The sequence below is a fragment of the Astatotilapia calliptera genome, chromosome 4, assembly GCF_964374335.1.
Source record: "Astatotilapia calliptera chromosome 4, fAstCal68.1, whole genome shotgun sequence".
Classification (NCBI taxonomy): Eukaryota; Metazoa; Chordata; class Actinopteri; order Cichliformes; family Cichlidae; genus Astatotilapia; species Astatotilapia calliptera.
This window is the reverse complement of record NC_137425.1, coordinates 9509303-9532599: the sequence shown is the minus strand read 5'-3', so window position 1 is coordinate 9532599 and position 23297 is coordinate 9509303. Positions and strand designations below refer to the sequence as shown.

Genomic DNA, 23297 nt, shown 5'->3' with positions numbered 1-23297 from the left:
CAGATCTGCCCTAATGTGCGTGTTTGATCTGGATTGAGTCAGAAGTAGCGGCGTTTTGGGAAATCAAGGCAGTGTCAGACAGGTGAACTTGAAGAGTTGTGGGGAATGCTTTGATAAAGCGCTGTAGCTCAAGGAAAGGATATATAATAGACACTTTTTCCTTCAGTTTAAGAGGGTAAAAATACAAAGGAATTGTAGTTCAAAACAACAAAGTGGCCTCAACAAGCTAAAATATTTTTCTGAAAACACAAGCTATATACTGTCTGACTCCGAAAGTGGTTTTGCCAAAAAAAAAAAAAGCATAAACACTCATGTGAAACATTCCTTTGAACATGGTGGCTTGTGGGCATTCATTTATGCACAGCTCTCTTGAGGTCCCCCCACAGCATTTCGATCAGGTTGAAGCCTGAACTTTAACTGGGTCATTGCAGCACCGTGATTCTTTTCTTTTGTTGTAGATTTCCTCCTGTGCGTAGGATCATTGTCCTGTTACATGACCCAGTTTTGGCCGAGCTTTAGCTGTCAGACAAATGGCTTCACATTTGCCTCTAGAATACTTCAGCCTACAGAGGAATTCGTGGATGAATCGATGACTGCAAAGTGCCCAGGTACTGTGGCTGCAAAACAAGCCCAAATCCTCACCCCTACACCACCACGTTTGACAGTTAGTCTGAGCTGTTTGTGCAGATGTGCTGTCTTTGGGTTTTCAAACCTTTCAAACAAGCCACATTTGTTCAGCCTTCTTCTAATTGTACTGTTGTGAACTTTAAAATTCAACATAACTGAGCCCTTTAGAGTCTGAGATGTAGCTCTGGGATTTTTTTTGCAGATTCCCGAGCATTGCACAATCTGACCTTGGGGTAGATTTGCTGGGATGTCCACTCCTGGGAATATTGTAGCATTGTTAACACACACCAAACTTAAAATGTCTGTCTCTGGGTCAATTAAATTCTCCCAACCTACACTGCAGTATTGCAATGTTGGTAAAACCAAGCAAAAGTAGTTTTAATATTTAAAAATATGCAAGTTTAGCTACGAGGCCTCTTTCCCTTTTTTGTTTCTGTAGATAAGGTGGCATAATAAATAATGCCCCCTGCATTAAAGATGCCAGTGTTTGGCCTGGTTTCTGCAAATTTCAGGTAATAGACCTATCCAAAGTTGGTTACTTTCCTCACAAGCTTATCTCTCCAAACTTAATAATATGAACCCTGCCAGGATTTAATTCTGTAAGTAAATGCCATACACTTCACTTAGCCCTTCAGTGCTTTGTTGTTGTCAAGTAAGTGGCACAATTGACTTAAGATCACACAAAACTGCTTACTCTCATTATAATGTAATCAATACTCAATTACCAGTGAAATAATGTGGGACCTCTGGGCCTGTAACCCTTTCCCTTAAACTTAGACCTCGCTTTCGCCTTCTTTTTGATTAATGGCAATTGATTTTCAAATAAATCTGGCAAATCAGGATTAGATCCATTCGATTTACAGTAGGCAATAGACAAGTTTTAGTGAGAAAATGCTGAAACCCCAATAAATCTGAAACACAGATTTGGAAAAAGCTCAAGATTATTTCTGTACAGATATGTAATATAAGTAGCTCAATAATGCCACATTGTTTTAAGAGCCAGAATTTGTGAATTGGAATGAAGAATGAAAGAAAACAACCCAAAAATTAAAGTGCAGGCTCTCAACTTGTTTACAGGTCACATGTAATTTAATTAATACACATGAGCACATTAATGTTTATCTACAGATCAAACCTTTTGTCAGCTGTTACCACTTGCCTTGACTCTAACATTTGCACCGCTGACTTAAATGATGATTTATAATAATCATGTAGACCACAACACAGTCTATACTTGAGCCCCCCCAGTGTTTTAAAATTTATTCAGCAAAATTGGTGAAAACATTACATTAATATGCAAGAATGTAAAAAAAAAAATGAAGTGATTGTCAAGCATTAATTAGTGTCATCTATTCTTGTCATTATAAACAGCACTAAACATCCTGCAGTAACGCTTTAGATTCATAAATTAACTTCAACAATGGCACCGTTATTACGAACATGAGCTTCCAAAGCAATGCAAAGCAGATGATAAGGTAAGTTATTAAAATTCCATATTAAGACCATGTGCAGTACAACAGAGTAATAGAAAAATAACTTTAAAGATGTCCGATGACCACTTTGTAGAGTGAGAGGAAAAAAGGATTGTGCAAAGTACAGTGTAGACTTGTAAGGCAGCTTGGTTTCAGCTATGGCATCAATTCAAACTCTCGTTAGTGTCGATGCTATGTGAATCTGCATGACCCTCGGTGCTTCATTATAGAAAGAGATTTTTAAAAAGCGCTTCATGAAATGAGATTTTTTTAAATTACAGGATTTCTGATGGCCTCATTTTATCCTGAAAATGAGTTTCAGAAAGCCATTAATGCTGAGATGAATCCTAAAATTCCTGTATATCTACAGAGAAGTTCTGCATCCTCTCCACCACGAAGAAGCAAAGTGTTCCAGTGAAGCCCAGGATGACCATCAGCAGGAGCTGCCACATCAGCATGATGTAACCGCTGTAGAAGAACGCAGCTGCTGCACAGACAGACTAACAAGGGACAGACAGATTTAATGTTGTTGATTAATATGATAAAGTGCTTTTACAAATCTAATAAACTAAGTTGCACAAATTATTACACAAAAATATTACGTTTTCCAGCTTCACCAATCACCCCCTCAAAGTCATATCCTTGAGTAGCACAGCACAACTTCTGTAATGTCTGCTATTTTCAGATCATTGCCATTCTAAACAATCCAAACAATGACCCTTCAACTTAAGCTTTATTTAGGAGTAGTGGAAAAAGCCACAGTGAGCAAAATGTGGCCAGTGGTGAGTGACGATAATGGTGAAGTGGCCAAAGGGGTTCCTGTATTTTCAATTTGCTGTCTGCCAGTGCATGATATTACAGGCAAACCACACCATTCAGTTCATTTTCACATGATGCTCTCCCTCATACACCACAGGATATTATACTGTCGTAGAAATCCTCATAAACAGTCTGAACCTAAATCAACCATAAACATGCTCCTGAGCTGACCCAATGCTCCGTCTTAAAGTTTGGATTCTGCATGCGTTCCACTGTCAGTTTGGGTTGGGGTTTATATCCTGATCCCCATAAAAGTCTGAATGTTTCTCAAGTGGAAATGCACATGTGGGAGAGGTGTGGCCTACAGAGAGCATGAAAAACAGCACCAGCACTGGTAGCAGTGCAGCGCTGAAGATGGCGTTGAAGAAGAGATGAGATGTGTTTAAATCACACGTGGTTTTCATTTTTCTGGGCAGAATCAGAGAGCTTTAAAAGACACTAAACATACTATTACTTTCAAACTCATGAACCCCACTTTCAGATTTACTGTTAACAATTTCCCAGTAACAGCAAAATCTGAGCTGGACTTCAACTGGGTGGCACAACCATGTCAAGATTTCTCAGTTTGTTTCTGTTCATTGCATTGTGGTGTATTTTCCACGCCTTGACAAAATCAAAAAGATTTTTTTTGAATAGTTATAAAGCATACATTAATTTCTAGAGCTTAATTTTCAATTCAAAAAAAAAAAAAAGGAAGAAGGTATGATATCCAGCATATCTGCCTTTTTTCTTTGTACTGTGACTTCAGGTGAATTTATTTCACTTGGAAGGAACACATTTTGCAGCAGCTTTGGTCCGCTCTGCTAACAACGTCTGAGAACTGGCAACTCAGGATTACCTGGATGAATTTAAAAATGGCGAAAGCCGGCGTGCTTTCTTCAGCATAAACATGGCCTAATATGCTGTAGAGCTGTGTGTTGAAACAGCTGTCCCCGAGTCCAAGCAAAAAGCTGCACAGCAGGGCAATGGATACACTAAGAAAGAAAAAGAAGAAATAAAATCAAAGCATAATCTCAAACAGTATTTTCTTATATGCTAAATTATCATAAAAACTGGATACCTTGGAGTTAGATATGGCTTCTTTAGGGACGTGGTTTCAAAAACAATGGGGGCATCATCAGGGATGTTAAGAAAGATCAAATAGAAAGCAACAAAATGGGCAACCATTCCCAGAAACACCACAGAAGTTCGTCTGAAGCGGCTGTTCTTGCACAACAATCCAAACAAACCCCCACCTGATGGAAAAGGGCATATTCTGCATAAATCAATCAATCTGCACGGCCTTGAATGACTTTAAATAACTTTGCTAAGAGCAGAAAGTGAACGTACCTACTATTTCTCCAATGCCTACAACAATCCCTGAGATCCCAATCAAGCCTTTAGCTGCTTCTGCAAACTGTGCAGTTGCTCCGATACACGTCCCATACACTCCACTGTAAAAAGATAGCTCAAGGCCTGGAGAACAGGAAGTGCATGCTGTAGCTGCAGGCATTTTTACTGGAGGCTAAAATATTTAATATGCAAAAGTATTTGACTTACCGCTGTACGCCATGCAAGGACTCAGAAGAAGGGTAGTTTTAGTCTTCAGCAGTCGTAGGATGGTTTCTAAAAGGGAGAGTTACAACACAATGATTTAAAATGCTAATAAATGCCGTTCTTCCACTAATACAATCTCCTTTAGCTCGGTATTGAGCTGAGAATTTAACACAGTCCAATGCAGAAAGAAAATATTCTGTCATAATAAGCCATATATAAATGCTAATTTTAAAAAAACAGCCAAGAGAGACTTGGCTGTTAGAAAAATTCAGATTTTAAAAGAGGAAATCCCACTAGGCTTGTTTATATATGCCTGGATGGCCCTTCTTGACATGAATCAGCTTGCATCTTTGATAAAAGCTGATACCTTTAAGGCAGGTGTGCACGAGTCTAAATGCACACAGAGATACACGCGAGACAAGGTGCAATCTGATCATCCAAACAACTTGAGGCTGCACTGAAGGCAGGTGCAAGTGCAGCAGCAGAGTTTCCAGTTGACAAACAGATAGAATCTGAAATAAACTAACGCATAGGCAGATTCTATGTACTCTGTTGTAATGCTAGAAGATTTTTATCCATATGAAAGCGATTTTCGCCTTCAAGAAAAACAAAACCGCCTGTGAGTGCCTGCTAGTTTCACAAAAAGAGCAATGAAAAGCAATGCAAATAACAGAGAGGGAAAGGGAAAATAAATACTTCGGTAGGAACTTACATTCCTTTTGAATGCTCAGTATATCAGATGATACCCATCTACAGTGCAAGGGGGGGGGGGGGGGAACAGTGAATAGCTGTACAGGCAGGAATTTCAACTCTTTGGTTCAATATTGGCTGATTGCCAGGAAATCCGGATGTACCCCTTAGGATTTAAAAAAACAAACAAACAAACAAACTGATATATGTTCCTTCGTACAAACAGGAAGAGAGAACTACAGTGTTGGAATTTAATGACTTTGAAATGTCACTGCAGTTATCCTTACAAATATACACTCAGCGGCTACTTTATTAAGTCACCTGTTTGTGTACTCATTAACGCAAATATCTAATCAGCCCTTGGTGCATAAATATGTAGACATGGTCAAAACTATCCACTGAAGAAGAGTGATTTAAGTGACTTTAAACGTGGCATGGTTATTAGTGCCAGATGGGCTGGTCTTTTAGAAACTGCTGTTCTACTGGGATTTTTCCCACATAACCATCTCTAGTGACAAAGGGAATAGCTTGAAATAGAGAAGGCAAACAGAGAGAGAGAGAGAGAGAGAGAGAGAGAGAGAGAGAGAGAGAGAGAGAGAGAGAGAGAGAGAGAGAGAGAGAGAGAGAGAGAGAGAGAGAGAGATAGATAGATAGATAGATAGATAGATAGATAGATAGATAGATAGATAGATAGATAGATAGATAGATAGATAGATAGATAGATAGATAGATAGATAGATAGATAGATAGATAGATAGATAGATAGATAGATAGATAGATAGATAGATAGATAGATAGATAGATAGATAGATAGATGTGTGTGTGTGTGTAGAGCTCTTTATTTTCCTGTGAAAGAACATTTATTATCCATGCTGTCTGTCAGGAATATATTCAACAGTGTCACTTTTTCACTCTTCCAGCATGAATAAAACAGATTATAAAAACCTTGAATGAGCTCACAGTATCCATTTAGAGCACATTAGTCTTGTTACTACACAAAGTTCCTTATGTATCCATATATACAGCACATATGGGATTTTCTCAATTACACTTTGCACCAGCATGCATTTACTGCATTCAATATGCACATTTATATGGATGTATAATGAATCCAGTAAATGTATGTAAATGAGCAAGTATCATTTTAGCAAAGCTCGTTAGGTACGCCTCAATGTGGTTTTCCAAAAGTGCAGATAAAACTTACTGAACTCCGATTTAGTATCCTGCATGGCAGTGTTCGCTCTGTGCTTGTACCTAGACAACAACAATTAAATCAATAACAACTTCCACAACACTGAAATTAATCAACAGAGATAAACTGCATACACAGACAATCTCAAACGTCCCTTCAACTAAAGAACAGGTGGAGGAATTTAAAAATCAGACAGTGGAAGGATTGCTCCCGATGGCATTCTTTGTTATTCTGTTGGAGTCATTGTTTCGTTCCAGACTTGGCTAATAAACACTAAAACCCATACATGCATCACGCATACCCGTAACTGTTTTTCACACACAGCTGCTGCCACAAGAGTGCTGGAAAGAGTATGTTTTGCTAACAAGACTTTTAGTCTCATGGTTTGTTTTTTGCGATGGATGTTTGTGAATGATACATTTATGGAATGTAATTTAATTTTCCCTATGACTTTTATTTGCCTTTGATGCAAGTTTTTTTTTTTTTACAGATTTTTTCCCCCATCTTGTGATTTCAGTCAAACTTTGTTCATAATTCAAGACATTAAAATTTTAATATGCCTTAAAAATGTTGAAGGTTGGGGTCTTTAACTGCTGTCTCTCTCAAAGAGAAATGTTCTGTCTTCTCTTCCCCAAATCCGCCTGATTGCGCCCTACTTAAGTAAAGCACTGTGATTAGACAAGACTCTGTCAAAATTGCATTGATCTAGAGAAAAGGATCAGTCCATTTTTTGTGAAGGACAAGAGTGATTTATAAGTCTTGTAGAAGAGCAGCAGTAAGTCAAAAAGTGGGTGATTTAAGAAAAAAAAACCTGTTTCGTGGGAGGTCTGAAAACACCTTAAGAAGGTCAACTGGATTAAAAAGGACATTTTTGGCCATGTTAGCCGTTGTGTATCCTATCCGAGCAGTAGTTCAGACACTTTATGTATTCTGAGTCATTCTGTGGGTCTGCAGTGAAAAATGTGTAATTATCTAAAGGATATTCATTTACATCGTGCGAGTTGAGAGCAGTGACTGCCCTTCCTCTTCAGAGAGCATCTCCTCTTCATGATGGCTCTTTCTCAACACCAGGAAGCTAAGTGTGCCGAGGATGGATATAACCAGCAGGGACAGAAAAATGTTTCTCCTGCTGTTGTCTGAGACAGGAAGATTAAAGTAAATTGCTTAATGAAAATGTGCTAGAAATATTAATAACATTAAGCTGGAGCATACTCAAACTAAAGAGCATTTTCATGCCGTTAACTTACACAAGTTTGGCCTTACCTGGTATTTCTGTTCTTCCATTCCAGTCAAAATAAATGTAAAGATTACCAAACAACATGCTGTCAAGACAAAAAAAAATGGTGCAAAGAAAATAAGTAAAAGAACATTTCTCAAACAAAGCAGGGATGTACTGGACTTTCTGATAGGTTAAATTCTTGTTTTCCTTTATTTTGATAAAGTTAATAAACCGCCTCCTCCTTAATTTCATGTTAATAGGTATGTATCAACTTCCACATATATGCCAAGGTTTCTCAGCTAGTTGGTGCATTTTAGCGAGATGCCATTTATTTTAATGTTGTGGCTGATTGGTGCAGCTATGCTGCATGCCAAATTATTTTCATTTCACTGTCGTCCAAATATAATTTATTGCGTACAGCACCCTCCAAAATCTCCACAGCGGCATTCAAAATGTACTAGGTGGACAAGGACTCTACTGTGGATGAGCTGCATTTATAGATGTAAAAATGATGCTGATAGAACATCTGTGTCTGATCATGATGGTGATTTACTGAGAAAATAAACTAAAAGATATCATTTAGACTATACTTCCAAAAGTATTCGCTCATCTTCCTTCACACGCCTATGAACGTGTGAATTCATAAAGTTTAATATGATGTCAGCCTATCCTTTGCAGATATAACAGCTTCAGCTCTTCTGGGAAGGCTTTCTTTTTACAAGGTTTAGAAGTGTGTTTATGGGAATTTTGGACCATTCTTCCAGAAGTGCATTAGTGAGGTCAGATATTGATGTTGGACAAGAAGGCCTGGCTCACAGTATCTGCTCTAGCTCTGTCGGATTGAGGTCAGGACTCTGTGCATGCCAGTCAAGTTCTTCTACACCAAACTTGCTCATCCGTGTCTTGGTGGACCTTGCTTTGTGCACTGGTGGATAAAGCAAGAGGCCATCCCAAAACTATTACCACTAAGTCAGAAACATAAAATTGTCCAAAATGTCTTGGTATGCTGAAGCATTAAGACTTCCTTTCATTGAAAGTAGTGTTCTCCTGACAACCATCAAAACCCAGATTTATCCATCTGATTGGCAAATGGAGATTGCCACCGACTTCCACATTGTTATAATACCACTAACAGTTGACTGTGGAAAATTTAGTATCAGGGAAATATATCCTATCCTATCTCCTATCACAGTATCATGCTGGAATTCACTGAGCTCCTGAGAGTGACCCACTCTTTCACAAATGTTTGTAGAAGCAGTCTCCATGCCTAGGTCCTTGATTTTATATAGCTGTAGCCATAGAAGTAGTTAGAACACCAGAATGAAATTATTTGGATGTGTGAGTAAATGCTTTTGGTAATATAGTGTATATGTATAAATAGGGTAAGGAAAAGCTTCATGGGGACGCATTTGTTTTTGGCGTTTGGTAAGGCAAATACACCATGCGAGCCAATGAGGAACACAGAAACTCCTTCAGAATTTATCACAGTTATCACAGTTTAACCACTATTGACTTTCATTATTAGTTCAGTTAAACATTCTCTTCTCTGCTCTCTGTGCAATTTATTATGTGTACATCAAATTTTATGCACCAAACCTCTCTGGGCCTTTCAAACCTTAAAATAGTGACCTTTAATTAAAGTGCTCCCATTTGGACAATCAGAGTAATTAAAAGAAAAGACCGTGGACATGGTGTTAGCTGAATCATTTGAGAAATCATGTATGATAGACAGAAAATGTGGAGAAAGTTTATTTACTGGCTGGATCAAACACTGACTTTATAGGCATAATAATCTGCATTTTTGCCTCCGAGGATTCTTCTTTCGTTTTTTTGAAGCTGTTTATTTGCCTTTCACGGTTAACACTGGAATTCTGTGATCTATTTCTGTCTTTAATTACATATCTACCTAAACTAAAAAATGTAGATGAGCAATTAGTCTGTCCCAGAGCCACAGCAATGGATGAAAGGAGTTAGTCATGAAAGATAACAGTGATTTTCAGTCGTATTCTGTGTTTGTGTCTGCAGGCTGTGAAGAACTGATTCATAAGTTTACTGTGGCAGTGATCACCACTGGAGAGTCAGATTAGCATTGCCCTATTGGGAGCGTTGGCACAGGTGACAGCCAATGTTATTATTATACTAATTCAATTTGCATATTTTAACAAATACAAATTAGTCGTCCGAGCCAGTGTGCGAGAGCAATGGGCCAAATGGAGAAGATGAAAAGACCATAACTGTCACCTAGCGAACTTTAAGAGGCTTTCATGTTTTTTAGATTTTGCAGAGAAACTTATGACTGGTTTAAAGAAAAGATCATTTATAAAATGATCTACTAAATATTTCTTTTTCTTTGTAGTTTGCACTATATATTTTCGAGCTGAAAATACAGACAGAACAAAATGTTGGCAGCTGCACTGCAGTTACACCTTTGATCAACTGGAGCAGCTTCATCAAACAGCAGAACAAAACGATAACAAGCGAAAACACGGTGATCAGTCGTGTTTTATGAACCGGATGTACTGGTGGAAATAAATATTTTGATGCAAGGTCAATTAATTGTAACTTTGGGTTTGTTCAGAGCGCAGATGAGCAGGAAGACTGTTATATTCTCAAATAAAACATTACTATTTACTTCACACAGCCCAAAGTTAAAAATTCTCATATACAGCGTGATGCAAATGAAAACTAAATCAATGAAATGAAATGAAATACTCTCTGGTTTAAAGAAACTTTAAAATGTTAAAGGTTTGTCTTTAAAAGACACAAAGACTGAGCTCCATACCTGCACTGTAGGAGAGCCCAGAACATTCCAGTGTTTCTGTTGATGGTGGAGGCCTCTGAGTTTTCCACCAGAAACTGTCCTTGAGCTGTCCAGAGCACTGAAGGAACGTGAATGAGGGCGGGTCATTGAAGTAGGAAAAAAGGTCAATTAATTGCCCACATTAATAAATATATAATTTTAATTTTTTTTACATTGTCAAGTAATGCATCATACCATACAGTAGCCCTAGGACTTGATAAAAATTCATTGCTCTGCAGTGATTTGAGGCTGCATTAAAAACATTTTTTCTTCATTTTTCCAGCACATGCTCAGCATGAGGTCTGCTTTCTCTGTATTTCCGCTAACATTTACAAGCAAACCAAAGGTGTTAAGCACTCTTTACAGAATCAGCCCCTAACCCATTTAAGGTCTAATTTGGGATATACTGTTTATGTTCATCATCATATCCCAGCCATGATAATCCCTGTATGCATGATTAAACTGCATTTGGATTTTGGCACAGAAATTGAGCTTGCATGGACTGCAAAAGCCAACAACAGCCACCTTCAAGTATTTATGTTTGCTGAAAGTCTTCATCTGTTACTACACTGTATCCTGCCTCAGTGTTCATACGCACATTTTAGTAAGTGGGCTGTGATGTGATGTATGTGACAAAGAAAACTCTGAAAGGTGAATATTTAAACAAATCAAAAATACAAATATATACTCAAAAATTAAACATAAAACATGAAAGCCTGAACTGTTGATACACGGCTTTCATGTGGTTTATGCCAAATTCTGACCCCTAGCAATGTCGCAGCAATGATCAGTCCAGGTAAGACTGGGTTATTTTAAAGATATTTTATGCAGAAAAAATCAACACATTAATCGATGATGAAACTGATCAGTTGCAACCCAGCTGTGAAAATAAAATAGCCAGTAAAAACACCAGAATAACGACCAAAAAAACCCCGTCCAATCAGTAATTGTTGACATACTCAGGTTTCAAATTTATATTAATAATTATTCAGTTAAATAATGATAATAACCGTACTGCAATGTTTCACACCATTCTGTATGTCTTTTAAACAGACACTAACTCTCACTTTGTATATAATCTGCATGCAATTGCAAGCATGTATTCAAAGACATTTAAAAGCCAGGCTTGAAGTTCCAAAGACAGTTTAGGAGAGAGCGACTTACTGGCTGCTCCTATGCCGATGAGAACGGAGGTCAAGTAAAAAGACCATGTCGAGGGGACGATGAACATCGCAATGTAACCACTAGAGAAAAACATAATGATGATGAACATGTCTCAGCATCTTTGTTCGTTTCCTTTATGCAAACAGCACGTCAGTATTTACCTGTACAGCAGGCCGCTCAGAAACATGGTAAATTTTGGTCCAATAACTGTAACAATCATTGGTGCAAGCAGATTGGAGAACGAGAAGACTCCATAGATGATTCCAAGGCTGTAAAGTGGGGGCAGTAAGTAGCAGTAAGTAAATAAATGCAAGTTGGTGAACTGAACACCAGCATTTTTCCCCCTGTTTCTCCACCATGACCTACCTGTGGTACCCACTTCCAGTGAAAGTAGAATTTCCCAGGCTTTTCACTACAGTTTGCTGCAAATAGGAAAAGAATAAAAGTCTATGTGAACCACAGGGTTAGAATTTACATATTAAGTCACAGTAATGTCCTTAAGTCATTCATAAGATTTGATTAGTTCAGTGATCACTGAAGAAAATTAGAAACACGAGATGCGCCTCATATAGTCCTTTGGCTGATCTGTTTCATACATCCCATGAGGCGGTTAATTTTTTTTCTTTAGAAATTACTTTAAAAGCTGTTATGACAAGAAAAAAACGTTGTTGTATACGAGCAACATAAATGAACCTCCTGTCTCTTAAATACAAATCTCAACTCAATGCGCTGTCCTCTAACATTCTGGGGCAAAGTAAAAATGAAATGTAATTTAAAAAGCAAAGTTTACGAAGTTACCTCAACATTTCCACAGGTGGTGAAGGCGGTGAAAATAAACAAAAATCCCACACCCAAAATCACAACGTTGAAAGTCCTTCTGTCTGCCATGGCGTCTTCTTAATCGCGTTAAATCAGACACATTTTGAATTCACTGCAGACTCGCGATTCAGTAGCGTCGCTAAGTTTGTACTATAAGCCTAAAGCCTCCCATGTGCACTCACTCGCGTGGATCCATTTCAGCAGCTGCGAAAATAAAGTTCACTTCACAAACTTGTAAAGTTCGCGTTTAGTGAGCGAACAGCGGCCGGAGATGAGCGGTGTGGCGTATATGCAGACAGTTAAAGGAGCAGCACTGTCACGAGAACACGTCTCTCCTATTACCCAAAGTACGCATGACAACTTGTGACTTAAATTAAAAGTTGCTGGGGATTTTTTTCTTTTTTCTTTTTTTTTTTTTGAGATCTTCCTTTTACTGTGACCTCTTCGTCATGGCTTTCGTCACTCTCCTTTTCGCCTTCAGTTTCTTCTTCTTGTGCAATTTGCGGACATTTACACGCATTTTATCTTTGCTGCCTTCCAGAGGTGACCAGGAGAAACATTCCCCGTGGGAAATAGATGACTTTTTATTGCGCTATTACGCAATAGGAAAAAGTTTATGGAGTACATGTCCCTTCCACGCATAAGGACGTTGGAGTGGAAAATAGAGATTAGTTCGCATTGCATCCTTATTATCCCTAAATATTTCATTTTTGACTGATCAACACAATGTTTTTGCTATTGTATTATAATTATTGTATTAAATCTAAAAGACAAAAAATCCACACATCCACAAAAAAACCAAAACACATGATCAAACAAAGTAATCCAATACTGTGCAAAAGTCTTGCACCATTCATTTCTTCCTATTTTGCTAGGAAAATGGATAAGGGGTGGTTTACGGAAACATTCTGCTGACATACAGGGAAATACACTATATGAGGCAAAAAGAGAGTTCACACAATTCTAAGGAGCTTAAAAATCAATATTTGGTATGACCACCTTTATTCTTCAAAACAATCTGAGCTTTCTTAGGCAACTTTCTTGTTCCTTTAAGACGTCCTTAGGAATAGTTCTCCAGGCTTTCTGGATAACATTCAATGCTCTTCTTTGGATGTTCGGGGATTTTTCTTCCGGTCTCTTTACAGATGATCTCACACTACTTCAATAATGTTGAGGTCCGTTCTCTGGGGAGAGCAATCTACGACCGATTGTCTTCAAATGTGTGTTTTTCTATCCAGGTATACTTTTACTGCATTGCTGTTGTATTGGGGATTATTATCATGAGGAAAAATGAAGCCCCTGCTATCATCTACTCTCGAGATGGTATTGCATTGTGAATAAAATCCCAACAGTATTTCTCTGCCTTCATAAATCCATCAGTTTTGACAAGATTCCCAATATAACAGAGCCTGTAGATTTTCTTTATGCTTGCCACTTCTACTGTCCAATCCATTTTTTTAAGGACACACTGCACAGTATGCTGAGATATGCCACGTTTTCAGCTAATAGCTTTTTGGGAATCACTATGTTGGTGTAAAAATACTATCTTATGCCTGTCAAACTGTATTTTCTTTAGCATTTTTCATACATTCAACTAAAGAAATAGGAACAAGTGATATTTTTGCAACAGGCTTTAGTGAAAAGAAGTGCCTAACTATACAATTTGCTAAGTTTTCTCTTATATGTAGACACAACACTGGTTCATCTGTTGAGGTGCTCTGTGTTATTGAATGATGGAATGATTCATGGGTCAGTGTTGAGTGCTTCAGCAAACAAACAAACAATTCCTCTGAAAATCAGATACAAGGTCTGGACTATAAATGTGCGAGAAAGCAGACAACGTCCAAAGAAATACTTTGAAAGACCTTCAGAAGGCCTGGTAGAACTATTGCCACTTTAAAAAAAATTACAAGCAAGTCTGGCTCCGTGGAAACAAAATATAAAGAAATAGCAAGTGACTTTTGCACAGTACTGCAATCAGGGACCAAAGCAGCACATAAAAGAGAGAAATTACTTTCCACACTGTGTAAGAGACTGTAGAATAACCACAGCCGCAGTTTTAAAAAGGTAGAAAGTTCATTAAGTCTACAGAAACTGTTAAAGTCAGATTATTCATTGTGGACTAATTATCCAGCATCCGTGACACTATTTCAGCATGAAACCAGTAACTCATATCTATGTATATATGTATATATATATTACACTGTAGGTTAATGTATCAAAAATATTTTCATAAGTAAGATATGCATGTTGGTACGTGTTACCATAATATAAAAACAGTATCTTAAAAAATATTACGATCCTGTCCAACGCCATCAGTTGTAAAATGAGTTCATGAACACCATCTGCTTGGGGTTTTTTTTTTTCTTTTAATTTTTACTTTTCCATAACTGAAAATCTTGTGTAAAAGAGTTGGCGAGGTAAAGTCATTTTAAATTTCGAACCTTTACACCTTTTAAGGAAAGACTTAGCCAATAGCCATTGATTAAAGTGCCACCTCCCGGTGTCTCCCTTGCTTTCACAACAACAAAGAAACGAAGCCAAGCGAGAGTATTACGTCTCTTCACTTCCGTGTCCGTTATCTTGGCCGTATGTACATTGGACTGTTCGTGCTTGAAAAAGTGTTTTGTTGCCTTTATGTTTAGCCATAATATATCGACAGTAGCGTTAGCTAACCTGTAACAGTTTTTACAAAAACAAGAAAAAGTTATCTTCAGTTGTTTCAGCGTGCGCATGCGCATTTCCATTATCCCTGTTTGCCCACGAGCTAACTGAAACTATTAACGTTTAAACTTTGTTTGGTTGCGTATAGCTATATTAATAATGCGTTTTCAAAATAAATGATTAAATTGTTTCTGTTTCTACGTTGTCACGCGCGAGTGTGGACAGAAGAACAATTTTAGCTGTTGTTTCCTGAATACTGGACCCATCCTGCTTCCTGTAGTATCTTTGCCACAACCTACAACGGATTGTACACAATCATCATGGCGACGCAGGATGGTGAGTATTGAGAAAATTCAGCAGTATTTCAATAATATCTTTAAATTGAGCTCATATAATGTTAATGAAATTATACGTACCTCTAAATATACTGTAAATATACTGAACTAATAATGGACATTTTCGTCTTTCCGCAGGGTAATTTTTTAACGTTCACTAGTGTTGCGGCTAGCTAATGTTAACGGTTGCTAACTACCATTTACATTTAGCTGGATGTGTGAAGCACTGCGGTTAACGTGATGTCATTTAACATATGTTTTTTGTTTTATCAAGTTAACTTAAGCTGTTAAAGACTTAACTGTATAGGATTAAGTATTGTAGCGATCAAACACTAACATACAGCCTATTTACTTTACTAGTTTTGCAGTAAGGCCATTCTTGTTATGAGATGTGTTGTTTTGCGAGTGCTTATTGTTGTTTAAAAACGTTTTTCTGTTTTCTTTTGGCGGCTATTCGCTTTTATGTATCCCATTTCTCAGCACACATCGAAAGACTGCTTACTAGAAGCGGTGGAAAGACCTAGAAAAACCACGAGGGGGAAAGTGGTTAGCAGATAAGACTAAATTAGACTTCGTTACATCTTTGTTATTAACTCATAATAGCTCCATACATAATTGCTTATTGTGTGAAACTATCGGGAACTGCACGAAAGTGAGATTCTTATTATCTCTCTCTCTCTCTCTCTCTCTCTCTCTCTCTCTATATATATATATATATATATATATATATATATATATATATATATATATATATATATAAAATAAAGAGTATTAAGTCAACTTCTAGTTTATTGATTTAAACGCTTCCAAACACGTCGATGTTTTGTATTATATCAAGGTAAACAAAACAAAAGTCTTATTTAAAGTTGCAAAGTAGACATAGATATGATAGGTAGCTAAATATAGTTCACAGGAATGTATTTTGTAAGTGATAAAGGTGAGCTGGGTTTCCCCGTTTTATTTTGTTTCGTTTTAAGCCATTGTGAGTAAGCCGTCTAGGTTCAGCCTCATTTAGTTTTATTGTTAGTTTTTAATGAGCAGAGTTTTGACACTTAGTCACTCAGCTATTTCACAACTATTTTGGTAAATTATTTGTGTTAAATACAACCTGCACAATTGTATGTAGTTTGAGTCTTCCATGGAAAGAAAGCATTGCTACCTTTCGCTTAAGTATACATATATGTGTTCTGCCGCAGCAGATACAGTCTGATTCTGTGGGAAGCGCCACATTTATCCCAGAAAGTCAAAATACATAATAAACAACTCAATTGGCACTTTACTCCTGGAATTTTTAGGACTGTAGCCTCTTTGTCAGCCAGTCATTTTTCCTTGATATGCTTACCAACAGTCTTTCAAAACAAGTCCTTCAGTGGAAAGAGCTGTGGAAAAAAACTTAAGTTCAGCATCACAGCTCTGTTTACGTTTAATCTGAGTCACTTCCAGACTAATTGACATTGTGTTAAAGATGTTATGGCTGCATTTTGCTATAACCAACAGCAAAAAAGTCTGTTGTAAACTTTGCTGCAGTTTGCAAAGAAACTGACACGTCATCCAAAGGCAGTAGGTTGACATGAGGCTTTGAGTTCGGACAAAACTGGATTCAAGCTTTGAAACAGATATTGATATTTCGGTGGACGTTTTGTGAAAAAAATATCATGATTTGAGGCTGTTATCATTCTTCAATTGTTCTTGTGCAGGGATTAGCGGTCGACATACAGTTAGTTGAGATAGTTCTATTTATGTGCTGGTCTGCTCATAGATTGCCGTTATCATTTTGTTATGCAATGACTGGGTTAAACTCATTTACTGCAGATACTAGCATTTCATGTCTTATTAATTTACGGTAACAAGGCTGGGAGGATGATTGTTCCCCCCCACTAACAATGAGAACAATAGCCACAATTTCTGACAACTAAGATATCATCACTATGTTAATCTTTCTGTAAAAATCTGATATTATATATGTATGTCTGCCCTAATACTAATCTAATTCATAGGAGACTGCGACAGTGCAGGTGGTTGTCATTTAAGGCAAGGTGGTCAACCTCCAGCATAAAACACAAGAAACACTTGTAATAAAAAAGTTCCCTGAAAGAAAGACATTTGTAACAAATGTCACGGTAGAGTGAATATAATAGGAATATCAACATTTTGGTCTGTTGTTATTTTTAATGCAAAAAGTTTCTTTGTTGTAAAAGAGAGACAAGTGTAATCATCTGATAGGCTGAGACAACACATTTCTTTCTCTCTTTAGAAAACTTTGTGGTTGTTATTGTGATACATTGTTTTTTGCAGTGCTGTTGCTGGCACTGACGGCCTTCCTGTAATCAGCTTCTGTTATGTGTGTCTTTTAACATCTCTTTGGTGATTATGGTGAATGTGATTAACTATAACTGGGAGTTTCCCTTCGCTAGCATAAAAAGATTTGCCTGACAGCACTCATTTGAGTGACCAATAACCAGAACAATTGGAAAGTCCAAGGAACTCAGGGAAGATCTAAGAAGAATTGTAGATGTACACAAGTTGTAAAGGTCTCTTGGAGCCATTTCTAAACAACTGCAGATTTGAACATCATTAGTTCAAACAATTGTACATTAGTACAAGTTAGTCAGATGTGTCATTACTTTGCTGAGGGCTGGAAGAAGAAACAAACTGGAAATTGGTTAAGATGCTCTAGCACCCAATTATTATTTTGTTATTGCCATTAAAGATGTATATTGTACTATCATTCGATCTTGGAAAAATAAATTTTCAAAGAAATCATTAAAATCCCCAAATTACCACCACATGTGAGTGTATGGAGACCTTTGACCACATCTCTATAGGCAGTATCATAATGCATAGGCACTCTTATATGGAAAATTTGAGATATAATAATTTAAACTTGGAAGGGTTACTTTAAAGGAACATAAGTCTAAGATTTCATTCTTTTCCAGGAAGTGAAGAAGTCATAATGGAAACTGAGGCAAAACCAAAAGAAGCTGAATCACTAGGTGAAGATGTTGAAAAAGGTGGTGCAGAAGCGACGTCTCACACAGATGCAGGAAACTCCACAACTCAGGACTCTAATATTAGCAATGGGGATGATACAGAGGACAAGGAAACAGTGGACTTGAAGATCATTTGGAACAAAAATAAATATGATCTGAAAATTCCTGTTGATAGCACCGGAGCCAAACTAAAAGAGAGCATTCACTCACTCACTGGTGAGAGCCAACAGCATACATTTCTTCTTTTAAATTAATTGTTACAATGAGTGTTGTTTAGCAACGCATAAACAATAAGAACTCAAAGATAGTTCTTTCTTTCCTTTTTATTTTAGGTCTTCCACCGGCAATGCAAAAAGTGATGTATAAAGGATTGCTTCCAGAGGACAAGACGCTACGTGAAATAAAGATTACAAATGGTGCAAAAATAATGGTAGTAGGATCTACAATAAATGATGTATTAGCTGTAAATACACCCAAAGAAGTCATCCAGCAGGAAGTTAAAGCTGAAGAAAACAAGAAGGAGCCTTTATGCAGGCAAAAGGTTTGATTTGTCGCCTTATTGTAGAAAGAGTTTTTTTGTTGTTTTTATTTGTCATTTTAAATCTGCACTATTATCTCAGCAACATAGGAAAGTTTTGGACAAAGGTAAACCTGATGACATCATGCCAGCTATTAAAGGAACAAAGGTAAGAGGAAAATTAACCTGTTATTAGCTGTAGATAAAGGTGCTTTTACAGTGATACAGTGTGTTTGAATATACACAACTAAACACAACTGACAGCTGTCTTGTGCCGCTTAACAGGAACGATTACCAACAGTGCCTTTATCCGGAATGTATAACAAATCCGGAGGAAAAGTTAGACTCACATTCAAGCTGGAGCAAGATCAGTTGTGGATTGGAACAAAAGGTAAGATTATAGCTAACCTACTTTTGCTAGCTGCACTGTACCATAAAGATGCTGATAATTTAAATTTCTCATCTGCAGAGAGGACGGAGAAAGTCCCAATGGGCTCCATTAAAAACATAGTGTCTGAACCCATCGAAGGCCATGAGGACTATCACATGATGGTAACTATCTTTTGTGTGGTAAAAAGCTGGTGTGGCTGTTCACTAAAGTGACTGAACTATGTGTGCCTCAACGATGGAGTCACTGTAATAGAAGGTTTTCAGTTATTTTTTTAAGTAGTGATGTAATGACACTTGTTCCTAGCTAGGGTTAGGGTTCTTGTCTTTTTAAAGTGCTGTAGCGTTTTGTCTCTTGTTCTTTTGATTTGCGAATAGATACAAAAACCCCAAAAGGGTCACTTACAGGACCCTCAACACATGTCTCAGCTGTGTTCACACGTGACGGAGAAAAGGAGTGGGAGATTAACAGAGTGTGGTGGCAGCAGTGATGTGGGTGCTGTACTGGTCTGTTGTGGTGAAGAAAGAACTCAGTGTGAAAGCAAAGCTGTCTATTTACCAGTCGGTCTACGTTCCTACCCTCACCTATGACCTGTGAGCCCTGGGTAGTGACTGAAAGAATAAGATTGTTGATACAAGTGGTAGAAATAGGGCGAGGAGCTTGGTCACAGTGTAGAGCCACTTCATATCAAAAGGATACAGTTGGTCATTTGGGTTGAATGCCTCCTGGGCGCCTCAAAGGAGAGGTGCTTTGGACATTTTCCACTGGGAGGAAGCCCCAATGTAGATTCAGGACATTCAGGAGAGATTATGTCTTCTGCAGGCTTGGGAACACCTCATTGTGGCCAGGGGAAGAGCTGGGAGAGGTATTGGCGAGAGGGAGGTCTCTATTTAGACTGGGATAACCATTGGAAGATGGAGGACCCTCAGACAGTTTAATACTCATCCTGTCATCCTACATCTTTCCTGTCCAGTGTCCATAATAGCCTGACAATAGATCTCTGGCTAGCTACAGTTGTTTCTTGATTGTTTGTTTTTTTATATAAAATGTTCGTCAGGACATGGTATATCATCTTTAGCTAACTAACAGTATTGCTAATTGTATTGCTGCAAGTCTCCTTCTTCATCCAGTTATTGCTTTTTATTGTTGCTTTTTATTGTAATACCTAGTCAAACAGCCACATTGATTATTTTATTGGAGATTAACAAATCTGAAGTATTTTTCACTCTCAGGAGTATCTTGCTGTTCTGGAGTCTTTGTACCCAGAAATGGCTAACAACATCAGAACGAGCAGATACTTTGTGTGTGTATAGAAGTGATCAATACACCAAAAAAGACTTTGAGACCAAAGTATGTCTCTGTGTAATTTTGTTTGAATTCCATAGCAGCTTCACATGAGTGCATCCAATCAAATAGTATAATGTCTGAGCACATATGAGTGGGGCTTTGAGGGACTTCCCTGGTATTGAGCTTTATTACCACCTCATCAGATATCACCCTCAGTGTAACAGATCTAAATGCAGATAATGTTACAGCTGTAGAGCAGAGATATTCAAATGTATGATAGTGGAGTCAAAACAGTGCTTTGTGTTGTCATGTTTTTGGCTCAAAAATGAAAAGTGATGCCTGCAGCTTCCTCCGAGTTTGTTTTTGCATCTCTCAACAGTTGAAAACATATTCAAAGCAGATAGACGAGGAGATGGGAATGATTTAAGATAGAAGAAAGATAAAAGCCAAACATTGGATTTGGTTAGCCAGGTTGTTTACTTTAAAATAAAAGAAAGATTCAGTACAGTGGCTGTTTTTAAATTAAGCATACTATATCATATTAAATTGCAAAATAACATTTTAGTGGATTATAATAAATGACGCTTTGTGTTGAAAGGGCTTCTAAGAGGCACTGCGCACACTCAACATGTTAGTACTGGGTTGTACCCCATTTTTCCTTTAGAGCTATCTTAGTGGTGCAGATTCAAAAAAGTACTGGAAACATTCCTTGGAGATTTTGGTCGATGTCATATTCAGTTGACAGCATCACTCCAACATTCATGCCACGTTCACTATCTCTTAAATCACCTTTATTCCCAATTCTGGTGCTCGGTTTGAACTTCTGGTGTTAGTCTTGGCCATGTTTATGTGCTTAAATGCATTGAGTTGCATTAGAATAAGTATGCCTGATAAAGTATCCAGTGAGTATGTATGACAGTAGACATTTAAGGCTTCCTGAAGTCCAGATTTTTGTGTCTTAACATCTGTTCATAATGCAAGTGGTTGAATTTTATTTATTGCAAAATAAGTTATTTTTTCTATAAATTAAATTTGCTTTTAAAATCTATACAAGACACAATGTGTTTATTTATTCTCAATACATGTTTACATTTGCAAATGCCTCTGAAACCACTTAATGTACTTACCGGTTTGTCTTCCACCTTTGCAGGCTTTTCAGCTGGGTCCAACGGAAGCTTCGCAGTATTGGGTCTACTGGGTGCCTGCACAGTTTGTCGATGCAATCAAAGACACAGTCCTTGGAAAATGGCAGTATTTCTAATGTGCCTCTTTTTTGACAATGATGAACTGGGATTGAGAGGAGATGATAACATGAAACTGGAGTCAGCAGTGTCAGCAGTTTAAGGAACCTCTTGGAGTGTATTCCAAGGACACTGACGGATGCCTGTGGACTAATCATATTCTTTTTAGGTTTAAAGTGCACTATGTGGCAGCATAACATTTCTCAGCCCTGTTGATCATTCAAGGTTTTCAGCAAATCCAAGGGAAAACAATTACAAAAAAAATGTACAGAAATTGCTAACACTTTTCTTCAGTTATTCTTAAAGAAATAAAAAAAAAATATTTAATGAATTGAATGTGCCAGATCATTGCTGTCTGTCTTCTCCATTCAGTATTAAATCCACGCAAACTTCGTCTGCATTATTTTATTTTTCCAAGTTTTACACTTAAGAACAGATGCAGTTCTTTCCAATTCTCTTGGCAAAAAACTGCTCGTGCTGTCTAGTGGAATAGAGGCTGTGAACAAGCAGCAATTTTCATGTCCTGCCACAAATTGTGAATTAGATTGAGGTCTGGAATATGCCACTGCAGAACCTTTAAAGTCAATCCTGTGCAGTTTTGGCTTTCTTGTTGTGGGTCATTGTCTTGCAGACAAACAAATCTCCAGAGTAGCAGCTTTTTTGCAGACCGCAGCATGTTTTCCTCCAGGATTTTGCTCTGTTATTAGCCCTGCAGTGATGTGAAGTGCTTGCCTTGTATTAAACAGCCAACAAAAAGTTTTATTATGGACTTGAAATGTTCAGACTTCCTAACCCTTAATTTTCAAGGAAAAGTTACACGATGAGGGGTGGAAGTGAAGCTGAATCTATAAACCACATTATGCAACTTTCTCAAAATGACTTATTAGTCTTGTCATAGCGGAGGTGAGTTGCATAAATTCTAGTAATAAACTCATTTGTCATGATTATTGTCATGTCCAGAGTGGCATTATGTAGTGTTCATTAGTCTTCAACACTTTTTGGCAGATTAATAAACAGCTCTGTATTTTTAGGAGCTGAACAACAGCAGTTGTTGGTATGTTTAATTAGTATTAATTTGTGGTTTTTCATTTTGTTTATTCAAGCAGTGTTTTTCCACAGTAATATTAATCAGCATCACTCACCCCTATAATATGCAACTAAAGCAGTTGTTGAGACCCCCCTCCCATGTGGCTTTAGTGAATATTATGCTGCAGTTAGAGCTATTCCTATGCATCAATGGAGTATGCATCAGATTTAAATAACAAAATGAGCTGCTCCTTGGACTCAGATGTACATTTTTTTTTCTTGGTTTCCCTTCTTTATTATTTTTGATTAAAGTATCACAACCATTATAACGAAGATGCATAAACTGAAGAAATCAAACACAAATTCAATTTAACAAATTGTTTTAAAGCCATATTTTGCAGCAATCTTGCATAAATTATAAGGGCAGGGATAGCTCAGTAGGTAGAGTGGTGGCCCCATGGAAGGTCGGGGGTTCGATTCCCCTGAACAGCTACCCTGAGGTACCCCTGAG

General features: G+C 37.6%; 2 protein-coding genes across 2 annotated transcripts; one reads left to right on the top strand and one right to left on the bottom strand.

The window, feature by feature from the left end:
* Positions 1-1856: 1856 nt before the first annotated feature.
* Positions 1857-12818, bottom strand: LOC113020475 (UNC93-like protein MFSD11). The gene is made up of 13 exons (XM_026164490.2): positions 12318-12818; positions 11886-11941; positions 11681-11788; positions 11520-11599; positions 10338-10434; positions 7600-7658; positions 7328-7472; positions 6349-6398; positions 4458-4523; positions 4248-4373; positions 3979-4153; positions 3757-3892; positions 1857-2599 (listed from the first exon to the last, which is right to left on the bottom strand). The coding sequence occupies exons 1-13, from the start codon at positions 12405-12407 to the stop codon at positions 2447-2449; spliced, it is 1341 nt and encodes a 446-aa protein (XP_026020275.2). The 5' UTR covers positions 12408-12818; the 3' UTR covers positions 1857-2446.
* Positions 12819-14816: 1998 nt separating this feature from the next.
* On the top strand, positions 14817-22091 carry ubfd1 (ubiquitin family domain containing 1). The gene is made up of 8 exons (XM_026164488.2): positions 14817-14927; positions 15219-15338; positions 18274-18543; positions 18660-18868; positions 18948-19013; positions 19130-19235; positions 19314-19396; positions 21670-22091. The coding sequence occupies exons 2-8, from the start codon at positions 15323-15325 to the stop codon at positions 21778-21780; spliced, it is 861 nt and encodes a 286-aa protein (XP_026020273.1). The 5' UTR covers positions 14817-14927; positions 15219-15322; the 3' UTR covers positions 21781-22091.
* The last annotated feature ends 1206 nt before the right edge of the window (positions 22092-23297 follow it).